The sequence below is a fragment of the Mustela nivalis genome (genome assembly GCF_964662115.1).
Source record: "Mustela nivalis genome assembly, chromosome: 16".
Lineage (NCBI taxonomy): Eukaryota > Metazoa > Chordata > Mammalia > Carnivora > Mustelidae > Mustela > Mustela nivalis.
In genome coordinates, this window is record NC_139035.1 from 9,897,160 (window position 1) to 9,922,172 (window position 25,013).

The 25,013-nt window shown below is 50.6% G+C and overlaps 1 protein-coding gene across 2 annotated transcripts in view; it reads left to right on the top strand.

Moving 5' to 3' along the window:
- Window positions 1–25,013, top strand: part of KIF26B (kinesin family member 26B) — a 412,901-nt gene that overhangs the window by 288,534 nt on the left and 99,354 nt on the right. For both annotated transcript variants that reach the window (XM_082702352.1, XM_082702353.1), the window contains one exon: window positions 1,582–1,765. In XM_082702352.1, the coding sequence (XP_082558478.1) occupies window positions 1,582–1,765 (184 nt within the window). The remainder of the gene's footprint in view (window positions 1–1,581; window positions 1,766–25,013) is intronic.

The following is a 25,013-nucleotide window of genomic DNA, read 5'->3' on the forward strand; positions in this document are numbered from 1 at the left end:
AGAACCACACCACTGAGCTATGGCACAAGTCATCAGCAGCCGGGACAAGAGCCCTTCTGGAACAGCTGGGGGTTGGATCCCCCCCACCCCCCCCACACGGAATGTGCTCAGAGGCAGGGGGAGGAGAGGAACCAGAGAAAACAAGGCTAGACAGCTCCTGCCCTGAGTTTTGGGCAAAGATGAGCAAGGAAACAGAACGGGAGCCAACCATGGAAGAAGAACCAAGAAGAGGTTGTGTTTTTCCTTTAAGACAGGAGAAACAACAGCACGCTTGTATGCTGTTGGGAATGATCCAGTATCTTCCAGAATGAAAATCTGGCCTTGCAAGAGAGAGAGAGAAGGGAGCCTGGGATGATGTCCTTGGGAGGGCCCTGCATATGATTTGACTCCCAGGACCCTCACTCTCCTCCACGCCGAGTGGGGTGTGGGTGGGCATGGGTGCTAGGAAGGAGGCTGGAAGGAATCCAGGAGTGAGTATATCAGAGTTGCTGCAATAACGTGGCCTCGTGGCCACCTGCTTTGATTTCCCCCCACCCCCCACCACCCCTCACTATAACAAGGATATGGTCTAAGTGTCGCAGAACGTTCGTATTATAGGAGAGACGGTGTAAACTCCCAGCACTATAAGCGATGCCGGCAACCTCTCTCCTTCCCCATCTGCCCGCTCTGTGCCACCTTTGTTGGCTCTGACCTTCACCCCCGGCGCTTGCCCTTGAATTGCATTTTTTCTTAAAGATGTTATTTATTTTTGGGGGGACAGAGCACAAGGAGGGGAAGAGGGGCAAAGGGAGAGGGAGAAGCAGGCTCCCTGCTGAGCAGAGAGCCCGATGTGGGGCTCCGTCCCAGGACCCTAAGCTTGTGACCTGAGCCGAAGGCAGACGCTTTACCGAATAAGCCCCCGAGGCCCCCCTCATCAATGCATTTTGTATCAAAAGACACCCCGCCCCCCGCACAAATTCCCATTTTCCACACAAGCAGCCCATAGTCTCAGCACTGTATGTCTGGGCTGGACTGTGTTCTGTTTGGTGTTATGTTTCCAAAACCAGGTTGATTTATGTTTCCCCGTGGCCCTGGGCCGTGTGTTTTTCTTCCACAACCACACACAGAGTGAGCCTTGACGGGTCCTTCACCAGGGTGGTTGGGATTTTACAAGGTGTTCAAATTTCTAAATAACTCGTAAGGCCTCTCACACCGGAGTTCATACCAGAGAAGCTGTGGGATCATTAGCCTCGTCGGCGCTGTTGTTCCTCCAAAGACGGACCAGCTGCACCACGCGTACGGCTGAGTGCGGATCGCAAACCAACCTTTAGAAATCGCGACTGCAGATTGCAGCACAGTCGTATGGCTTTTTTCCCTCTCTGTATATAAGTGATTCGGTGGCTCATGAGGTTCGCTGGGCGCTAGTGAGGGGCCACTGCCGAGCCCTCGGAGGACAAACAGGGAACTATCAAGCCTCAGGAAGAACCAGAGGTTCTTTAAGAGAAAGAGGATAGAGAGTAAGCCTGGCACATCTGACTGTCTGATTGGACACGGGATTCTACTCGCCCCTCATTGTCCCTCTTCTGCATTCTTTCCTTCCAGAGCGGCCCAGAAGCTAAACCTGTCTTCTAAAAAGAAGAAACATCGACCTTCCCCCTCGTCTGTGGCCGAGCCTCCCCTCTTCGCCACCAGCTTCAGCGGCATTCTGCAGACCTGCCCTCCCCCGGCCCCTCCCTGCCTGCTGCGGGCCGTCAACAAGGTGAAGGACACGCCGGGCCTGGGCAAGGTAGGTGCTCGGCGGGCGGGTCGCGCCGCTGGGGGTATAAGGGCGCAGAGCCCGGCTGGGCGGCTGACACCGGAGGGTGACGGGGAGAACAGGAGACGGATTTAAATTCACTTGGGAGGACCGTAAACTTTGCTTTGGTTACGTGCACTGCGTTGCCAGCGAAGACCTTCCGGTTACTGGGGTCCGATCGGACGCGGGCAGGAAAAAAGCTGCTGTGCGGTGTTGGACGCGACTGTAACCATTTTTAAAAAAAGGCAAAAAAAGACCGCAGGCAGGGGCAGGAGCTCCAGGGAAAACACAAATCCTAGAAAAGGAGGCCCACCCGCCAGCCGAGACTATTAGGAGATGGGGCTTAGCTGGGTTGGGGGTCACTTTGTTTTCTGGCGTCACCCCCAAATGCTCCACGTGACGTCACTGTCACTATTGCTCTCCGGCTGGGACATCAGCGGAGACTTCTAAAGATAGTTGACTCCAGAAAGGTGGCCATTGTGCCTTTTCTCCTTTCCATCGCGTGTAGGCTGGGGCACATCCTTGCCGGCGCCTCGCCTACCTCAAGTCATTCGCCTGCCCTTCTTTCTGGAAGGTCGCAGGTCTGGCTGAACACGACGAGGACCCAGCTCTTACTGTGGCCCTCTCCCCTTGACCCAGACTCCGCTGGTCAGGTTCATGGTCTTCCCATAACTCGGAGTCCTTCTGGAGTTTGGGGCTCTCTGCCCCTTCCCTGGGCCCCTTCTTCTCCTCCCTGTCTCTCTGCCTTCTCCCGTGCTCTCCCCATCACCCCCACCGCCCCAGTTTCACCGCCCTCTTGGGAAAGTATCAACTTGCTATGTTACTCTTCCCAATGGCGTTTCAATTTCGAGATGATGTTGAATAGAGCAATGCTTACTCCAGTGGAGTAAGCATCCAGTTCTGGAATGTTCCACGGCATGGGGCAGGGTAGACAGCTGTCCGCTGATGGTTTTCCCAGCCCAGAAGCAGAGTGGGGAATAAAGCTGTCCTAGTCTCACCAGCCAGGACAGAGATGGTGAAAACCTTACAAATCAGGATCCCTCTCTAGGGAAGGGCTCACAGGGGAAGCCACTGAGGGAGAGCAGGGACACCTCAATGGGGCAGTTTGGGGTGGTTGACAAGCCACCTTCTGGGGACGGTGGGCACAAATAAGCACAGGGCGTTCAAATCTTTATTTTTCTTTGTAACTGTGTTAAGATACCTATAAGGGGACATTTACCATCTGAGTCATTTAAATGGATGTGGGGTTTTGTTTTGCTAAGGAGTTTGGAACTTTAATGCTGGAGTGGAACTGCCCTGGGCAAAATGGACTTAGCTCTGTAGGCTTCTTCTGGGACAAGGGGACCAGGCAACCAAGGGACTGAACCAACAGAGTGTCACCAGCCAAGAAGATGACCCAGCGCTTGCATCAAAATTGTTTGGAGGGCACTGCTCAGCTAGAAGTGGACTAGATAGTATCCTACACACATAAGCAGGATTATAAATAAGTAGGTATGAGACCAGGGACAACCACAATTAAGATTATTATCGTTAGTAAATGAAAGCTTGCAAATACTCTTATTTTTTTAATGGAAGAGACCCTCTGTCTCACGCGTTTGCTATCCCATATGCTTCTTCCAGTGCGAGAAAAAGGGGTGACGGGCGGTCCTCTGACCAGGAATGGCAGGAGGTCCTGAGTGTGTCTGAGGTGGTGTGTCACGGACTGGGCCATCAGACTGGGTGTCCCAGAAGGTGACCGTGCTGGGGAGCCTGGAGCTGCTGTGGGGGCACCCAGCCGCCTGACCTTGAGCAGGAAAGCACCCCTGCTTTCCCACCCCCTGCTGCTTCACCGTGAGGAGCTGCTAGTCCTTCCCCTCACGGAGGGACTCACTCTCATCAATGGAGCTCTGTTACAGAACTTCAGTATTAACAGCTCTAAGAAATACGGTGGATTTGACTACGCAGCGGGTGCCCTGTAGGAATCCTGAGGCTGGAAGTAGGGAAGCCCTGCCCTCTTGTGCCTCAGCCGCCCCAGGACTTCCTCCGGAGACCCCGGAGGTAGGTTCTCACTGGTGCAGAAGAGGCTGATGGGTTTATTTAGCTCAAACCCTCTCCTTTCATGAACAAAGTAACTGAGGCCCCCCCAGAGGGTAAGAGGTCGTCTGGTGCCCCCTGAGTCAGGAGCATTAAAGCCGTTTTATTTTCTAGGTCTCACTGGGCTGCCACGAGATATACATGAGTTTTAAAATTTGCCTTACCTTGTCTCCAAGAATGTGTGGGGGTCACGGTGGTAGCAAAGGACGCTGGGAGAGAAAGGCCCGGGGGAGCCCCTTAGAGCAGACGCACAGTGAGATCGGAGGTGCTCCATCGCGCCCCCTGCCGGTGCCAGCAGCTCCCCGGACCGTCCATCACCCAGCGTCTGGGCGGCCGCTGAGCACCAGTTGAGGCCAGAGCTCTTCCGGACGCCATGGCGATGGAAGACATTACAAGGAACTTCAGTGTACTTGAAGCTCAAGTTCAGCAAACACAGGAAACACCCCAACCTCATCAGCATCTAGGGCTCTCCTGGGCACACTGATGTTATTCCATGGGCACCTGTTATGTGTCAGGCACAGCCCCAAGCTGGGCACTAGGCTTGCAGTCACCGACACACAAGGCAGAATGCCAGTCCTCACAGCACTTAGAACCTTGTGCATTACTCCAGTCAGTCTTAGGAATCTCACCAGTAGGGTGAGAATCTCACCAGTAGGGCAGCTCCATCAGTTAAGCGTCGGACTCCTCATTTCAGCTCAACTCACCATCTCAGGATGGAGAGATGGAGCCCTGCTTCGGGCTGCGCATTGAGTTCCGTGCTGGGCATGGAACCTGCTTAAGATTCTCTTTCTCCCTCTGCCTTTCCCTCCCTGCTCACGCACGTGTGCTCATGCACACGCTCAATCTCTTAAAAAAAACTCTTTAAATGAAATCTCACCAATTTGGACCAAAATGAAGGACAATCTGGTTTAAGGAAAAGTTGGAATTACTTCCAAGTAATATAAACAAAACTATACTAAGTGGTCTTGTAGAGACATTCTTAATGAATAGATAAAAATGATTAGTGGATGAAAGCAGCTTAGTCCCTGCTTGTATTTCATTGGTTTGGCTTCTATGTAAATGATACCTCTAATCTGTTTGAAAATGGCTCCTTCTCCTAAGTCAGTAAACGCTCCTTGTGAAATTTATTTGCACAATTAATTAACATCCATGATTAAGATTCATTTGTTAGTTGTCACAGCTTAGTGTCAGAGCTCTTTGTCTTGGATTACAAGCTTCTAGAGCAAATCACGTTATCTGTTTAACTCCCTGAGTGTGAGGTTCTGCCGCCGTGCCTCCCATGGGCGGCCCTTTTGAAGACGAAACTGGTAATGGTGACAGTCATGTCCCCCCATACATTGGCTAATTCTCCTCTTGTCAGGAGAATACCCAAAGGGCAATCCATGAAGCACGAAGGTGCAGAGGAGCCTTCTTTTTCCTTTAGAATTTCTGGGAATGCCTCCAAAGCACGCCATGAGACCTCAGCCCGTTGACCCCCCAGTCGTGTTTTGGGAATATAAGAAAACTCTCATAGGTGAGCGTTAGCAGCAAGAGAATAGATCCAAAGAATATGGAAAGACCCCACAAATTTGGATGGCGTGATCATGAGGAAACATGAGGGAAAATTAAGCTGGGACAAGGATGGGGAGGGCTGGTCATTCTTGAGTCACTCAGCGATCCTCTGGAGAGGTCCTGAGTCCCAGAAGGGCACAGGACAGCGGAGCTGGTTGGCTGCTCTGGGCACATCCCTGTAAAGGAAGAGGGGAGGGGCGTCCTGATCGCCATGAACTCGAGGCTCCTGCGACAATGTTTGCCTGGCTTGTAGCCTCAGCCCTGCTCCTGTGCCAGCCATGCTGTTCCCTGCTCCTGCAGATCTGTCCCCCTCACCATCCACCCGCACCCATCTCTGCATTTCTCCGGGGCTTCCTCGAGATGTCTCCTCTTCAGGCCGTGCAGCCGAGAGGCAGGCGACTTGGTGGGGTCCTCGGAGCTGTGATTTAGAAACAGACTTGCTTGTCTCCTGTGCAGTCGAGGCTGGGGCTGTTTGCTCACTCTTCTCAGTCCTTGATTTTAACCCGTCTATATTGTGTTCATCACTATTTGTCAAACCCAGTAGCAGCGTATTTTGACCTGCATTGAAAGGTATGGGCTCTAAATTCTCTCTCTCTCTCTCTCTCTCACTCTCTCTCTCTCTCTCTCTCACACACACACACACACACACACACGTCCGGTGTCACCACCAGCTCCTACATTGTCTACATTAAGCTTCATTCTAAACTGTCTCTTGTTTGATGTGGAAGCTCCTACTGTAGAAAAAAAATGATTAAAAAAAAGCACGTGAGCTTCTTAGTGCAGACTGTGTCTTTTACAGATTTATAAGCCTTTTTACGGTCAAAGCCTTCCGATTAGAGGCACACCTCAGAGATGTCGTTCGGTAGCAGAGCATTACAGTAAAAGCAAAGATCACAGTGAAGTTGGCCAAATGAATTTTTTGGTTTCTCAGCGCATATAAAAATTATGTTTATACGATACTGTGATCTGTCAGGTGTGTAGTAGTGTTTGTCTTAAAAAAGCTTTAATTCCTTAATTAAAACTACTTTACTGTTAAAACATGCTACCCATCTGAGCTTTCAGGGAGTCGTAATCTTTTTGCTGCTAGAGGGTCTCTCTTCCACGTTGGTGGCTGCTGACGGGTCGGGGTGGTGGGCGCTGAAGGTTGGGGTGGCCCTGGCGATTTCATAAAATAAGACAAAGGTGAAGTTTGGCTCATTAATGGATGCTACCTTTCATGAGGGATTTCTCTGGGGCATGCGATGCTGTGGGATAGCATGGGACCCGTGGGAGAAATTCTCCCCGAGCTGGAGTCAGTCCTCTCAAACCCTGCTGCTGTCTTATCAACTTAGTTTATGGGATATTCCAAATCTTTGTTGTCGTTTCAATGATCTTCACAGCATCTCCAGCAGAAGTGCATTCCATCTAAGAAACCACTTTCCTTGCGCCTCCGTGAGAAGCAACTTCATCCGTTCGGTTCCATCGTGAGGTTGCAGCCCGTCCGTCCCGTCCTCGGGCTCCGCTCCTGATTCTCGTTCTCCTGCTCTTTCCTCCCCTTCTGCAGTGACTTCCTTCCCTGAAGTCTTGAACCCCTCAGAGTCCTCCCTGAGGGTTGCAGTCAACTGCCTCCAAACCCCTGTGAATGTTGATATTTTGACGACTTCCCATGAATCACGGATGTTCATAATGGCATCTAGAGTAGATGAAACAGAAAGGTGAATCCTTTCCAGAAGGTTTTTGATTTACGTTGCCCAGATCCATCAGAGGAATCACGCTCTGTGGCAGCTGTAGCCAAATGAAATGTAGTTCTTCAATATTAAGACTTGAAAGTGCAAATTACTTCATGACCCATGGGCTTAGAATGGATATTCTGTTAGTGGTCATGAAAACAACACTAATCTCATTGTCCGGCTCCGTCAGAGCTCTTGGGTGCCCAGGTGCATTGTCAGTGAGCAGTAATGTTTTGAAAGGAATCTTTTTTCTGAGTAGTGGGTCTAAACAGTGGGCTTAAAAATCTTCAGTAAACCAGGTTGTAAACAAATGTACTGTCATCCAGGCCTTGTTACTCTGGTCACAGAGCAGAGTAGAGTAGAGTAGAGCAGAGTAGACTTAGCATCCTTCTTAAGGGTCCTTGGATTTCTGGAATGGCACCTGAGCACTGGCTTCCCCTTAAAGTCACCAGCTGCACGAGCCCCTCACAGGAGAGTCAGCCTGCCCTTTGAAGCTTTGAAGCTAGACAGTGACTTCTCTCTGGTTGTGAAAGTTCTAGATGGCATCTTCCAGGGCAAGGCTGTTTCATCGACATTGAAATCTGATGTTGCATGTGGCCGCCTTCATGACTTCTCGGAGCTGGATCTTCTGGAGAACTTGCTGCAGCTTCTCCGTCAGCACCTGCTGCTTCAACTTGTACTTCTGTCCAGACGACTTCTTTCTGGAGACCTTGTGAATCAATCTCTGCCAGCGTCAGACTTTCTTCTGTGGCTCCCTGACCTCTCTGAGCCTTCCCAGAGTTCAGTCAGGGCCTTGCTCTGGGTGAGGCTTTGGCTTAAGGGAATGTCATGGCTGATGGCTCTTCTGTCCAGACGACCGAAACGTCCTCCGTATGCGCTGTAAGGCTGTTTCGCTCTCTTCTCATTCATGCGTTCACTGGAGTAGCCCTTGTCATTTCCTTCATGAACTTTCCCTTTGCGTTCACAGCTCGGCTCATGCTTGGTGCTAGAGGCCCAGCTTCCATCTTATCTCAGCTTCCACACGCCTCCCGCACTCAACTTAATCACATCTAACTTTTTTTTTTTAAACGATTTGTATTTATTTATTTGACATACAGAGATCACAAATAGGCAGAGAGGCAGGCAGAGGGAGAGGAAGGGAAGCAGGCTTCCCGCTGAGCAGAGAGCCCGACTCGGGGCTTGATCCCAGGACCCTGGGATCATGATCCGAGCTGAAGGCAGAGGCTTTAACCCACTGAGCCACCCAGGTGCCCCCTAACTTTTGATTTAAAGTGAGACACATGCGACTCTTCCTTTCCCTTGAACGTGGAGGCCATTATAGGGTTATTAATTGGCTCAGTTTCGGCATAGCTGCATCTCAGGGAATAGGGGGGCTGAGGACAGGGAGAGAGATGGGGAACAGCTGGTCCGTGGAGCTGTGGGAAGCCACAGGTTATTTATTGATCAGTTCATCGTCCTAGATGGGCACAGTGTGTGACGCCCCAATTACAATAATAACAAAGATCACAGATCGCCATAACAAATAAATGAAAAAGTTTGAAATATCAGGCAAATTACCAAAATGGGACACACAGACAGGCGGTGAGCAGGTGCAGTTGGGAAAATGGCACCGGGAGACTTGCCACAAACCTTCGATTCATAAAAAACGCAATGTCCAGGCAGTACAGTAAAACGAAACACAGGGAAACAAGGTCTGGCCATGTTGAACCCCTGGGACACTGTGGGGAAGAGGCAGCCAGGATTTCTGATATCCTGATTACAAGATGAGTACAACAAGACAGAAAAATTTGATTAAAATCATTTTTTTAAGGTACTCCTGTAGCTCTTATTTATTCAACAAGTTGGAATGGCTGGTGTATCTCTCCCTCATCCAGGAAGTGATGCTGGCTTATGTGGAGGAGAATTTCACGCCTTTCAGCCCACCAAGGTCCAGGTTATTTAAACAGTCTGTAGATTGTCAAATTCCTCATTATTGGTTCAATCATTCTTCATCCTGAAGCTTTATCGGAGAGAACGGGGAAAGATCCGGCCAGCCTTAGACATTCATTTCAGGTATATAGAAATGATGGAAAATTCTGGATCCCGCCACTCACTCACCAGCCACTACTCCATCCTTAATGCTACAGATGGGAAACGTGACTCATGAGCTCTTTATTTCGGTGTGCTAGAGGGGGGCGGGAGCAGGGGGAAGAATGCGTAAATAATACTGCATAAATAATACAAAATAATTCATCCGGACGGCTAGCCTGATAGCTTTGTAAATTAAGTTGTCAGCTCTTCTGGGGAGTAAACTCATGTGACCTTCTACTCCCTAATTACAGATATTCCTTTCTCTGCTCTGCTGGTTTTGTTTGAGTCTGCTGAGCTCTTGTTCCTGGAGTTTGGTTCTCTGTCCTTCCTTTCTTTCTTATTCTGACTCCTCTTCAGAGCTGCACCTGAGGAAAGGAAGCTTGGAAAAGATGTTCCAACTGGTCCACCTGGGTGGGTCCTTCCCACCCCCCCACCCCCCCACCCCGCCTACCCCGCGGAGGTTTCCATGCAGTCCTAGTGCCCTCCCATCCCAGACTCTAGGGGCTTCTCCAAGGACCCAGCTGCTTCTGGAGCAAACCCGGATGCCCTCAATCATGGGGGCTTTCGTCTACGCCTCCTAGGAGGCCACTCTTCACATTAAGCAGCTCTCATTCTTGCAAAAGACAGGGAAGTATTAGAAGATATTCTCTATTAAAGGCCACTTGGACAGAAAGGGTCCCAGTAAAACACATATAAAGAAAGTGGGGCGGGGTGCTTGGGTGACCTAGTTGGTTAAGAGACTGCTTTCAGCTCAGGTCATGATCCTGGAGTTCCAGGATCGAGTCCCACATTGGGGGGGGGGGGCGCTGCTCAGCGGGGAGTCTGCTTCTCCCTCAGACCGCCCCCCCCTCATGCTCTCTCTGGCTCTCTCTTCCTCTCTCTCTCAAGTAAATAATAAAAATAAAAATCTTAAAAGAAAGAATGTGGGGTGCCATTTTGCTTTTCATTCCTAGCACGAGTGCCTTTAGTACTGCTGGCCAACTCATATGGAGGTAATTTGCCGTTGTCTTTATAATCAGAAGGAAAACTAGAAGGGTAAGCAGCACGTTTCAGCTTCATTAGATCTGATTTTGGACAGGAGGGTGCATCACCATATATAAAATGCTCCATTCGGGGCTCTCTTTGCCAGGGGTTATCTACAAAGAACAAACTGAGTGAAATGGTTTGCAGGTAAGCAGGGAGGAATCATTGGGTTCTGTGGCCCGGAATTACCTGTTTTATGTCTTGGTCCATTATTGAAGTGTTCAGAGCTCAGGGAAGGGAAGAGATTCTTAGGTCCATTTTCTTCATAGAGCTACACTGTCTAGTTCTCTGAACTTCTGCCTGCCTTAGGTGGAGCAGGGAGCCTTCTGAAACTTTCCAGCTCAAGCTCCAGAGATGGGAAGTCCTCTAGACCCTGATCTCCATGGCCGTGCTGCAAAAGAGACCTCTATAGGCAAGGGAGCTTTGAAAGCCTTGCATTCCTGCTGAAACAGCTTCTCAGTTTCTCTCCCTAGGCTGTAAACTTCTTGGGAGAAGGGAATCCTGTTCCTGCCATCTTGGTAGCTCTTCGTGGCCAGCTTCCATGTTATGTGGGAGAAGGGAGAAGTTTTAGCTTATGAAGCTGATCGGTCATGAAGGCTTTACAGCACAGTTTGCATGAGAGATGATTAATCTTTTCCCCCATTTTGTGATTTTCAGCCTCAAGTCTACCAGCTTTTTTTTAAGGGTATTTTTTTAAGGTATTATGGAGATGGTAGGCGTTGTGTGTATGTGTGCATGTGTGTGTAGACTCGCAAGCGTATAGAAAGAGAAAGAGGAAGGTGATTTTTCTGAAGGGACTATTTAAAGGCCAGAAACCTGTGCCATAATTGGATAGGTTTGGGGCCTCCTGGAATACCTGTAATCCTAATTAGCATCCTGACTTATGGAATGAAAGCACGAGATGAAATGAGGGAATTCTCTCTGGAATAAATGCCACGTTCTCAATTAACCAAAGGGCAATAAGATGGATTATCATGTCAGACTAGGGCTTTTGATCATTCTTTGTCCAAAAACCACATTTTGGTCAGGCTCAGCACAATTAGACAATTACTGATATCAAAAGAATGGGAATAGTAGGTATATTTTAAGCTAACATTTCTCCAATCTTATCTTTCTGGGGCTTTCTCTTGCTAATGGCCACAAGGAAAGTTAATCATGATTTGCTATAATTATCCCATCAAAATGGGATTGATAGCAATGCCTTATAAAAAATGGCGAGTCCAAATCTGCTGAGTTAATTAGAAAGTTTTCCTTTGTGCCTCAGAGTAGGAAATGCTGTTCTAGCTTCCTGAATGACTCGCATAACAAAACGTTTTTGAATTCCTTTCTAATGCTTCACTGAAGGAAAATGAATCATTATGGAAGGGGGGAAATCATTCGGATGCATTCTTAAGAGCAAACCATAATTTTTTTGAGATTGCTAAATAGTTGCTGAATTAAAAGTCCTTCGATTACTCATTCTCTCCCATGGCTTTATGAGTCCATCTCAGATCTGTTCTGGAATACCCTCTGAGCCCGTTTGGCTGCTAACAAAAATGCTGTATAGACTGGGTGGCTGAAATGAGAACTTATTTCTTCCAGTTCTGGGCACTGAGAAGCTGGCAGATCTGGGATCCAGGGAGAGCTCCCTTCCCGGCATGCACATGGTGGTCATCTTGTCATATCTCACGTAGAAGACGAGGGAAGACAGGGGGAGAGGAAGCTCTCTCATCTCTTCTTAGAAGGGCACTCACCCCACTGGTGAGAGATCTACCCTCCTGCCCTAACTACCCCAGTGGCCCTCCCTCCTCATACCATTACCTGGGGATTAGCATCTGGACATAGGAATTTGGGGGAGCGGGTACCCACTAGCAGTCCAGTCCAGAACACTGACCTCTAATTAGAGTACTTGATCTCCCAGATAAACAATCAGAAATAGAACCATTAGAGGAGCTTTAGTGCTGGGGATGGGATTCCGTGCAAATTCTTTTCCTGTTGGCTTGGTCTGCTCTGTGCTCCAGGCCACAGCCAGTGACTCGCGTAGACACTTTGTCCCCTGGAGCTGAGGTCTCTTTGCCACCACTGGTGAGATACTCGGTGGGTTCCTTCCCGGGGCATTGTACCAGCTGTAGCGAACCCGAGACTTTTTTTTGCCGAGACCAGTGATGATAAAAATCAGTCTCTGTTTCCCAGGGCTAGCTCCTTCAGTTCTCTTATTCCAGAGTGCAGGCTTGCTGGCACAAGACAAGGGAAGGAGCGCTCTTGCTTGCACTATCCTGATGCTCCCCGGTGGCCCAGCTTACTTGCACTGCCTTGAAGACCCAATGGGTACGCATGACCCTTAGTCTGGAGCAGTTCAGACCAATGTGGGGCAAAAGTCGGAGGACTGAGACGGTGAGTTTGGGGCAGCTGTAGTAGTGGATGAGCTGCTGGTGGCCAGGCACTGGGAGAGCCTCGGGTCTGTTGTGGAGCGAGGTGGGAAGAGGATCAGGCCGGCATGTTACCTCCAGACACCCCCCCAGCCATCACCACTACACAAAACTCTTTCTCTCTGAGCCTCAAAACAGGAAGCCCTCGATGGAATATTGTGACTATTTTGCAGGGAAAAAAAGAGGAGACTCTTTTCTCCCAAGGGTTATTTCCTTCAGCTGCTGGGCCAGATGCTCCCCGACCACCCCAGCAATGATTTGGGGAAGGAGGAGTAAGAGCCTTTGGGAATGCCTTACCGTGGGGGGAGCTGAGAGAGTTTGCTACTCTCCCTGCCTCTCACTCCATCCACACTCATAAGAAGTGGAGAAAATAGCACCCTCATAGGACTCCAGGACAAATAGAGCCATTCAGACCACTGCTGGCTCCACAGCCCTGAAATGGCCGTGTGCTCTGGTTACAAGTGTGGGAGGTAGGGTGTCGCATAAGGAGTGGATGTGGGAAGCCCAGCCCAGGAGGGCATGCAGGAAACAAAAGACCATGATCCCACCTTCCCCAGAAAGCTTGCTGTCATCTACAGGTCTGCTCAGCCTTCACTTGGTTGGTTCCTGCCAATCCAATGGATAGTGCGGGAATGCCATTTCCATGGGAACACTTGCCCTGGTTAGGGGACCCAACTTTCTCTTCTTTGTATCTAGTACCTTTTGGATGGCTGATATCCATCATTGCCTGTTTAATGGATATCTGTTGACTATAAACTTCTGGATGGCAGGGTCACCTCTCTCTCGTCCCCTTTCAAAACCAGAGCACTACACAGGTGCTCAGTTAATGGTAGGTACATAAGGTTTTCAGGGAAGCAGAACCAATAGGATGTGTGTGTGGTGGGGCGGGGGGCTGGCAAATCCAAAGTAGAGACCCAGGAGAGGGCTACAATTCAAGTCCAAGGACAGTCTGCTGGTATAATTCCCTCTTCTTCCAGGCAGGTCAGTCTTTTTTCTAGTAAGCCTTCAACTGATTGGATAAGGCCCACAACCTGGAGGGTAATCTACTTTACTCAAAGTCTACTGACTTAAATATTAATCTCACCCCCAAAACACTGAAACATTTAGGATAATGTTTGACCAAACATCTGAACCCTGGTCCAGACAAACTGACACATAATCTTACCATCCCATAGGTGAATGAGTGGAAGGATGGAATCATGCCCTGGGTCTCTATTGGCCTGTGGTGATCCTTCACTTCTGTGTGTGATGCCTACAACTGCTGTCACCTGGATCCCCTCCCTTGACCTTCAGCATAGCCCTCAGAGGTGGGCAGTAGGGAGGACGTGGGGAGAGTTGACCCTACTGGTAGACAAGAGCACTGAGATTCAGAGAGGACAAGAAGATGACCAGATGGGGAGACCGTGCATCTTGGTTCCAGTGTTCTCTTCCTGATCATGTAACAGAGATCAGCCATTTCCTTGGGCCAGACACTGGTGAATCCTCATTTCCACCCTGGGGGTAGGGTCTGTGATAATCACCCCTCTTTTTCATCTCAGGAAGCTGGGACAGATTCGAGGCATCTGCCTGAAGTCACTGACATACCTGGTCCACGGTGGAGCTGGGACATGAGACCCAGTTCCGTGACAGGCTCCCTATACCACTACACGATACCATCTCTCTGCACACGTCCTGTGTCATTTGGTTTCAGAGAAGGCCCGGCGTGCAGACATGCCCCACTGCAGGGGTGCAGTGGTATGTTTGGGGCGTGGACACGAGGCTGGGTCAGGTGAGGGAGGGCCTCCTCTGCTGCCAGGGTCCCACCACTCTCCCCTTCCCTCGACATCCCAGAGAGCTTTGCCTTCGTCGCTGTGTTCCTTTATCCCCTGCACCGAAAGCTATACTGGTGTGGATCACCTTCTGTGGTTTCGGGGCAATAAAAACAAATGACCAGCGAAAGTAAATTAATATCCAGAATGATATTTTAAAGGCCCAAACAAGCAAACAAACAAACAGAAACCTGTTCTGAATTCTATGGGAGAAAGAGCCCTTGCACATCAGCCCAGCTCCAGAGTAGTGAGAACTCAGGGCCAGAGCTGGTGGGGCAGGGGACGGGACCCCTGCAGCTCACTGGGTATTTAACCCCATCCTGGACTGTATTGAGCTATCCGGGTGATTCAGTCCCAAGAGAGTTCTGTCTAGAGCAGCAGATCAGGGACAGAAGAAATAGCTGCATTTCGACTTTTGTTTAAAGATGTCTGTCTTGAGTGTGCATTGAGCGATGGTTCCTGGAGGCAGTGTGAGGAGAGGGCCCACCCTGAGTTCCTCGGGCCTGCCCTCGCTGCTGCCTGCTCTGCCTCCTTTTCCCTCACTGTGGGTCTGCATGCCTGCTCCGGTCAGCATCCTGTATCTGCCGCACGCGGGCTCCCTCTCCACTCTGATGTTCTGTGCCGTGCTAAGCCCCAGCACCAGTTCTTCTCCTTAGCTTGTTTCCTCCACCGAGTCTTTGGTCTGCATGAGGCTTTATACCTCTTTCATGGCCCCCAAAGGCTTAGCTGTACACCTGGCAGGGAAAATCTGCTGAACCGAAAGACATTAAAATACAGAACATGGGGACACCTGGGTGACTCAGTAGGTTAGGTGTCGGACTCTTGGTTTCGGCTCAGGTCGTGATCTCAGGGTTGTGAAGTCAAGCCCCTTGTTGGGCTCCCCCCCACTCAACATGGAGCCTGATCGGGATTCTCTCTCTCTCTCTCCCTCTACCTCTCCCCCTGCCTGCATCCTCTCGTGCTCTCTTTCTTTAATAAATAAAAAATAGAGAGTATGACAATTTCATTTCATGATTATTTCTCCTGCTTTTGCTTCCTTTATCCCTCGTTCATTTATCCACCACCCACTCACCCACATGTCTGTGCAGGTGACGGATACAGTATGCATTGCGGACCTGCCGTGTCCTAGTTGCTTTGTGGCTACACAGATGAGTTCGAAATGACCTCTGTCCTTAAGAATCCCGGAAACTGCTATTCAAGAGAGTTAAAAATCATTCTAGGTCGACAACGCAAACTAAAAATACCTATTATTATTATCTTCACCTTGCTGACTTGTCGTGGCAGATAAGGCTGAAATTTGTGCAAGATAATTGGCTTCCTGGGGAGTTTTCTCCCTTACTTCTTTCTACTGAGTACACTGTGTTATTCCTGCAGGATTCATACTGCATTGTGATGGCAACTGATAGTGTAGCAGGCAGGAAAGAACGTAGTTTTGTTTCATTTTTTAACAAGCGGATGTACTACTGCAATTCCCCTGCAATTAGTTTGTATGAATGAATCACGGCAGCACGTGAAGCATTCGTATTCACACGAACTCTTCCCTGGGAGAATGCACCCGTCCTTTGCTTATGGAGAGAATTGTGCTGAAAGCATGTGCTAAGGAAATTGTACTTTCCCCTCTGAGGTGGGGTGAAGTGAGGGGCTTTGTTCAAGGTCAAAGAGAATGCTGGCTCCTGCTCTGGGTTGTGCCTTCCTACCTTGCACAATTCCAGTGTTGCCTCCTTTGCTTTGGAAATGCTCCTGTTACGATGGGGAGACTGGCAGTTGTAATAGGTCGGGTTCTGGCACTATCCTGCACAATATGTGTATTTGCAAGTGGAATGGTCTGGAGTGGGGAGGGGAGGTGGGGAGCAAAAGAGAATGAAAAGGGTTTTGTATGAATTAGAAGTTTTTTTAGTTTCAAGCAACACGAGCGCAAAGTGTTTTAGAAACAGGAAATGATGAGGGGTATTGGCAGCTCCCGGATCAAGACCATGGAATCTGGGAGCCCTGGAGCAAAGAGGTGCTGAGTGCTTCATACTCTCTCTCTCTGTCTTCAGTTCAGACCGGCTTTTGCCTCATCCAGCGGCTAACAGCTCTCAAGTATTATTACAGTTTTCCCCAGACCAGACATGGTCCAACCTTCTCTGTCCCTAAGCTTGAAATTCCAGGCAAGGGCTGGTGTTGGCCTAGGTTGGGTGTGGGGGGACTAAGAAAGCGGCTGCTCCCACCGGGCTGCAGTGAGAAGGAACATGTCCAAGTAGAAGACGATGCTGCCCTCCCAGAAGGAGACAAATGAAGGTCGTCCCCTGCATTTACAGATGCTTCACAGGAAGCATGAATTAGCACCTAGGAGGAGAGGTCAGTGTGGGGAGATGAGGTGCCTTAAAATCAAACATAACCTGTGTCAGACCCAAGCCGTAGCTGTTGAGTCTTTGCTATGTGCTCGTGAAATAAGGAGTTCTCTGGGAGTTCCTATTGTGGACCACTATTGTACAATCATTAAGCAGTTTCTAGGGGAGAAGAACCATGTGGGTGTTCAAGAGAGTTTAGAGCAAAGCTGCCATGGCAGTGAAACAGGGTGATGGACACTGGGGAGAAAATCTAAGGCCTTGGACACCTTGGAGGAGAACTTGGGTGTGGCTACACCAGCGAGCACCGACGTCCTTGCGGAACTCAGAGGAGATGGACTCGCAGCCCTGGGTCAGAGCTCCGGCTTGCAGGAGGCACTGGTTCTGGGCAGGCAGTCTGCTTTCCACCAGTTAATGCTGGCCACAGTCAGCTTCCACTGTAAGACAAATGTTGCACAGAAATGCCTGGATTCCAGTCACATCGATCTTGATGACAATGTTCATTTTTCCTTTTATCCATTCCCACCATACTCACCACAGCCATCCCACTTCCCTAGTGGTGGGGGGCTCCTGGCCAGAACAGCACAGGCTGCCAAGTAAACCCTTGTAAGATTACACTGTGAAACATACAGCGGAGTGGCAGTAGTGTCACTCATTCCACAAGTACCCAGAGCCCACTCGGGAGTACCAGGCATTGTGGGGGAGACACCTGCTGTGCAGTGGAAGCAAAACACACGGGGGATTTTTTTTTAAATTTTATATTCTAGAATATTCCAAATCACTTGAATAACATCAATAATTGGTCTTCATGTGTATTCATCTTCAGTCAGTGGAAAAGCTGAACAGGTTCGTAGATTTTAAGTGGATGTGAAGCCTGAGAAAGGCTGCAGATCTCTTTAAAGAAGGGTGGCCAGAGGCAGCTCTCAGCCTCTTCGCTTTTCTCATCACCACTGAGAGCGTGAGGAGTCGAGGATATTCAGGTCAGTGTAGTGGACAGAACGTGGAATTAGAGAATGTGTGTTGGAATCCAAGCTCTCCTCCTACATTTGCTGGGTGACCTCAAGGAGGTGTCTTGGTCTGTTCAGGCTATGCAACAAAATACCACAGAAAGCCACTGAGTGGCTTTCTTTATCTTTATCTTTTTTTTTTTAAGATTTTATTTATTTATTTGACAGAGAGAGAGATCACAAGTAGGCAGAGAGGCAGGCAGAGAGAGAGGGGAAGCAGGCTCCCTGCTGAGCAGAGAGCCCGATGCAGGACTCCATCCCAGGACCCTGAGACCATACCTGAGCCGAAGGCAGAGGCTTAACCCACTGAGCCACGCAGGCGCCCCCATTGGGTGGCTTTTAAACAACAGAAATTTACTTCTCTCAGCCCCGGAGGCTGGAAGTGTGAGATCAGGGTACCTGTGTGGTCTGATGGGGCCCACTTCTAGGTTATAGACTTCTTTACCCTCCTGTGGCAGAATGGGCTGGGGGACTCAGTGGGGTCCCCTTTATAAGAGCATTAGCTCCATTCCTGGGGCACCACCTTCATGTCCTGATCGCCCCCCTCCATGGCCCCAACCTCTTAAATCATCACCTTGGGGGTCAGTTTCAACACATGAATTTGGTGAGAACACAAACGTTCAGTCCATAGCAGGAAGACATTTATTTCTCTGGGCCCTGAGTTCCTTATCTGTGAAATGGGGACAGTAATCATCCTTCCTCAGAAGGTCATGGCCAAGTGTCCAATGACTGCTGGACAAAATGAGGCGCGTGGCCGACTTTGAGCTCTGGGAAAGCCTCCTTCGTGGGGCCTGCGGAGCTCAGGATGTGACGCTCCAGATCAGGGAAATTGGAACTGAGAGTCCTGATGGTCCCCGGGTGTGGAAGCTTCCGGGGGTTGTTCAGGAGATGGGTGCAGGGGGATGGGAGTCCATGCTTAGGTGTGGAGCTAGGATTTATATGGTAAGGGGAAGATGCACAGGTCAGATGCAGATATTTTTGGGTAAAGATCCAATTTGAGGCCAGTCTCAGAGAATGTTCCTTTAACTAGAGGTGAGATGTTTAGCCAACAGTCCTCCATGGTCAAGGGGCCAACGACACTCGGGGGCATGGTAACAGCTCTTCCTAGGGGGCTGGTTCCTGGCAGCCTTGGGTTTCAGGGACAAGAAATCCATCTTGGATACCAAAAAGGCCCTTGACTCTGAGAAAGCTAGGGTCCAAGGATCAGAGCCAAGGCATGAACTGCCTAGATGCTGGCCCAGCAGGTGACTCCCCCACAGCTTCTCGGGCTCCTCTTGGGAAGGACAGCTGGGGACAGAGCCTGGATTTTGCCCACGTCTGCCCTGACACGGTCCAACCCAGATGCTTCATGCTGCTCCGACCCGCTAATCACAGGATCCCCAGCCAAACTGTCCCTTGCCTTCCCTCGAAAATCTAAATTACTCAGTCCAGCGCAAGGCTGCTCCCCGCCCTCCAGCCTCACACCCCCCGACCCCCTTGGACTCCACTGACCAGCTTCCATGCTGTAAGGAGGGCCCTCTTCCTCTGGCTTCCAAACCGTTGGTCACGCCACCTCCATCCCCTACCCCACCTTCCTCCTTCAGACTTGAATTTGGGTGTTGCTCCTCGCAGGACTTTTCCCTCTATTTCCCGAGGCCTCTTACTGGACACACAGCACCCTGTGCGGGTTCCAATTCTGCATTTATTCCGCTGTGTTGGATTTCACCTACTGCCAGTCCCCACGTCTCTCTGAAGGTGGAGATTGTGTCTGACTACGCCCCACCCAGGGCGGAGATTACATCTGACCACACCCCATCCAGGGCGGAGATTGTATCTCACCACGCCCCATCTAGGGTGGAGATTGCATCTGATCATGCCCCACCTGGGGCGGAGATTGTGTCTGGCCACGCCTCATAGGGGGCGGGGATTGTCTGGGGGCGGAGATTGCATCTGACCACGCCCCATCTAGAGCGAAGATCTGATCATGACTAACCTAGGGCAAAGATTGTGTCTGACTATGTCCCATTCCACCGTCCCTCCCCCTGCCCCTGGGTGCTGCATAAATGTTCACTCAGTATGAGAGACAGGTGCGGGGACAGGGTGCCCACCAGGTCCTTTTGCTGCCTGTCCTCTCAGAACACTGCTTGAACGCTTGCAGCCACCCTTTACTTGAATAACAAGGTAATGCTTGAGAAAGTCACACTTATTTGGAAGGCGAAATGCATGACCTTGTCACTCAGACCTCCCTCCCAGTGTCTCACTTAGCCCTGGGCTTGGGAAGTGCTGATAAGGGGAAAGGGTTAGTCACTCATTTCTGCCAGGTGATTTAGTTTTACAGAAGATCCTCTCAAATCCGCGGTGGGAGTCAAGGCAGAATTTTTATCAGATTATAAGAATAACAACACATCATTATACTACTCCTGGTGTTTTCTCAAAGCCTTGACATACGCAGGCTCATAGGACTTAAATTACAATGTAAGGAATTCTCATTTTACTACCAAATGGACAGTGACTGACAACAGGTTTTGTTTTCTTCTTGGGCTCCGCTATTCTTTTCCATCAATATTTTTTACATTTTGGTGCCAGACAAGTGGTTTTGATGCCATGTCATGCTCCCGTCTGCTCATCTGCCCTCAGCCGGACCAGGGGTGCGTACCTCCCCATTCCTGGTTGCCCTGGACAAGTGCTGCTGTTCGTCCCCTGAGGCTGGGCTCCCACATGACCTGCCACCTGCAGCCCCTCCCGCTTTGAACCACCTGCTTGAGCAGTGCCTGCATCCTGTGCGGACCGTGAATGGTGCGGGAAGGGGCCGGATCTTTCGTGGCCTGCCTTGGTACCTACTCATCTGAACAGGCAGAGCCCCGCTGCTTCAGTGCACCAAGCAGCTGTTGTTTGCAGTCTCCCCTCTTGGAAGGAGACCCAGACGCCCCCAAATTGTGGCCCCGGCCTTTACTGAAGAGCTTTCCTTCTGGTTAAGAAAAGAGAAACACTGATTGAGATCCGCGTGTGATGCTGGGCCCGACAACCTGCTCTTTCGTCTCCTTCCCGGGAAAGAAAATGTAGCTTACGGTATTATTTCGTTTTAATTCTGCCATGATACTTGTTTTAAAAGTCGGAGATCACCGGATGTTAATCCTCTTATTATCTCCTGTTGCTAATTATATTAGAAGGACAGCGAGGGAACTTGAATTTTGTGATGATTTCACAGAGTAGGGAGGCTTAAAACATCTCACTTAGACTTCCTGGAGGTTCTCAGGAACCCTTCTGTTTCTGGGAAAATGCAAACGTGTGGAACCTGGCAGTCTCCCCCTCCGGAGGAAATCTGACATGTGAATCTCCGGTTGTCAGACCTGCTGTCAGAGGAGCTGTCTGCCCCCGGAGACATCCTTCCCCCCGGCTGCCGGCTCCCTCTCTCCGCCACCCCCTCGCTCCCTGTCCCAACAGGGTGGTTTTTTTTTTTTTCTCCCAGATGAGGAGGACCCGCTTTTTTTTTTTTTTTTTTTTCCCAGATGAGGAGGACCCGCTTCTCCGTCCGTCCGGGTAGCCTCCCCGAGACAGCCCTGTACTCTGGAATGAACACATTCTGCACTTCTGGGTCTCCCCGTCCAAGCCCCAGTCCCCAAGGGGAGCCAAGCTCAAGGGGATGGCAGGCCACGCCCTCCTCCTCCCAGGGGAGGCTGGGCTGGCAGCAGCCAATGCAGACGTGGTCAATAGAGGGGCAGCGCCTTTGAGGGGAAACCAGAGCTGCCCCGCCGAGGCTCACGGGTGTTCAGGGCCGCTGGGAAGCTTTTCAGCTCGTGGGTGGTTGTTTGTCGTGAGGGCCATTCAGGACACAGGAGGCAGTGCCGAAACCCAGCAGCACAAAGCGATTTCCAGCTGGATCGTGGCTGATTAGTCATGAACCAGCAACGGTGCAGCCATGAGCTGACAGCAAGTAGGGGGGTGGAGGGGGAGAGTTGGACATTTGGGAAACCATGTGGTGTGTGTAATGCTCCCCTCCCGGGGGGAGAGCAGACCTGAAAGAGGGAGGCAGAGTCATCTGTCTGCACACAGACCAGGTTAGCTGAGGGGTCGGTTGGGTTCCTCTGCAGAGAACCTCTCGAACCGTCCATCATTCTGACTCGGCAATGATATTTGCATCCTTGCAGAAAACGGGAGAATGTTCTTATTTCTGCTGAGATGATAATAGCCACTAATACTTACGTAGTGCTAACTGTGCAAAGTGCTGTGCTAAGTGCTTTACATACATTGGCTCGTTTGCATACACAATGCATCTGTACAACCAACTCATTTGCATACACCATGCATTCTCATGCATTGACTCATTTACATACATAATGCATATATAATGTTTGCATACATTAACTCGTTTATATACATAATTCATTTGCATACTGTCTTAGTCTGTTTGGGTTGCTGTTGTAACAGAATACCGCAGACTGGAGAGGGGGCTTCCACAACAAACATCTCTTTCTGACAGAAAGTTCTGGAGGCTGGTATCCAAGACAAGCCCACTTCCTGGTTTGCAGACGGCCATCTTCCCCTGCATCCCCACGTGGTGGGAAGGGTGAGGGAGCTCTTGGGGGTCTCTTCTCTGAGGCCTCCGCCCTCACGTCTCATCCCCTCCCCAAGACCCCACTTCCAAACACCAGTGTGGGCTAGGCTTTCAGCACCTGAATTTTGGGGAGGACACAAACATTTGTTTGGTCCCTAACACATGTAATATATTTACTATGTTAACTCATTTCAATCCCCTGTTTTGCTGATGAGGAAACAGAGTCAAGGGATTCCACGCCTGAAGTCACAGGGCTCAGATCTGGCCTCAGAGTCTCAGTTGCTGGAGTGGTTCGATTTGGATCAGTCCCCTAGCTGGGCACCTGTCACCAGCTACGGCACAGGTGGGTGCCTTGTGGTTTGCTGGGCGCCCGTCTGCCCGCCTGATCCTCCCAGCAGATGGACAGAACCCTTTACACACCAGCCGTAAGCTAGGGCTCCTGGTCATTGGGGGTGGGAGGGGGTTGCTCAGAGGGGATGCCAGGACCTGTCCTGCTCTCTGTGGCCTCGTACTCCTGCTGCATGAGCTGTGATCGCTGCCCCATGCCTAGATGGGACAAGTTCAGGAGGGGCCAGATGGGAACTGCTGATTGGGTCCCCTGTTCCTGTTTCCTCTCCCGGGCGTGGAGGGCGGGACCCACCTCCCAGCCTCCTCCGGGAACAAAGCCCAGAGATTAGGAAGGGTAGAGGGGTTGGGCATGGAGGCAAAGGTCAGAAATCCTACCCAGAAAGGTGAGAGGGTCATTTGTTTTATGACTTTAGCCTTTTGCACTTAATGTGACAATCAGACTCTTCAAAAAAAACACAAACCCTACGTAACCTTGTGGCAAGGAATGGCGATTTTTAGGTTGTCCCCTCAAAATGGGAAGACCCTCACGTTGTTTAAAAGGCATCTTCAGGGAGACATTTGCCAAAAATCTCATGCAGTGTTGATGCCTCTCACCATGAGAGCCAAACCCAGGTCCCACGGCGTCTCTCCTGACCTGCCCGCTCCCTGTGTGAGCACAGTTACGGAATCCACGTGTTTGCATACCACCGAGACCCTGGTCCCTTTGCCTGAGCTCTGCTCCCTGCCCGGCCCACCCTGGTTCTTGGAGAAGTCTTGAGAGCCCCCTGGTAGAGGGTAGGTTCCCCTTGTCGGTGCCCCTCGGCCCTCTGCATGCAGTAACCAAGGGGCCTGGTCATTCCTCTTCCCCACGAGACAGCAAACTCCTCTTGAAAATTTGAACAACAACAAAAAAATCACTGCCTTATAGTCCCTGCCTCCTGCTGCCTTTTCCCAACATCCTGCACAGGACTGGCACCCAGGACACGTGTGTCCTGGGAGTGAGTGGGAGGTCACTGGTGGGGGCTTCTGAAAGGCGTCTGTTAAAGGCAGAAGTCGGCACCGTTCCAATGTCTCCGTGAATGCCAGTCCGCCCTGCGTCCAGAGTTGAACCTGTCGTAGCTCCCATGCAACCATCAGCTCATGGTGCCCCTCCTGGGGACCTCATCACCCCCCCCCCCAGTTCTCTCCCTGCCAGGGCAGGGCAGGTGTGGACGAATGAAGACAGGAACGAAGGCATAAACACCAACTGCATAAATGTCCTTGCTTGTGCTCCGATGACTTTTAAGAGAAAAACAAAAAAAGAAATGAGGGGCAAAACTATTCGTACTTCTTCCTCCAAAGCAAAAGCTTTCAGGGGCAACCCACCAAGTTCTAAAACTTCCTTCCCTAGCCCAGAGCACAGGGTCAAACTCTAAATGGCGACGTGTGCGCGCCCACATCCTAGGTTCCCAGAGCAGGGAGCCCTGGCCCCCCAGCTCGGGGGAAGGGTCAGGAGCAGCAGCGGTAATTTATCAGGCGGCTCCTGCCTAAGGACACAGCCGATGTTCACTGTCTCTGCAGATCAGACTAGAAATAAGCAGACCCGTAAAGGCCAGCAATTACTATTTCCCTGGGAGATAATCCAGATGCGGCCGGGGAGACAGACGGCGACAGGGCCCAGCCCTTCCTGCTCCTGATTTATTCTGTCGCGGAAGAGCTTTTCTTGCACGGCGAGTTTGCACAGAAGGGACACCTTTTGGCTTTTCAGGAGCTGTCTTCAAGTTTCTTATCTGGCCACCCTTCAGTGTGTGGGGTGGGGGACAGAGCTGTGCCTGGCTCACCCTCTCCAGCCTCCATGCCCACCCACGGCGCCCTTCTCCCCTCTGCTTGCCAGGAGCTGCCGATGGGTCCAGAGAGAGAGAGAGAGAGAGAGAGAGAGAGAGAGAGGTAATAGCTTGAAGCGTCTGTCCCACTCGCAGCCGCAGGCTGACATTTCACCGCAGCCCCCAGTGAGGACCGATGGCAGGAACACAGGCTGTACTCGAACGTTCGGGTTGGGAGGGCTTCCTTGTATTCTTCCAACCAAACCACACAGATAATTCTGGGGTCCACCCTGAAAACACCGAAAAATGGGCTTATTAGGCTCCCCATTGGGTGACCTCTGCAGAATTGTGGGATGTGGTGCAGCTGGATTTCAGGCCAGAGCTCTTCTCCTTTAACTGTCGAGAGGGCAAGTAGGATAGGGTTGGACAGCGGGGGTGGGGGCCACACCATTCTCTCTCCATTCTCTGTTACCATGTCCCTGTTGAAAAGCTTTCATCTAAATGGAGAGTCTCTGGTTGGAATTCAAAGGGGAAAAGGACTCTCAAAACCTACCAAAAGACTCAAAAGGCACAAGGCGTGTGAAACATCCCATAGTT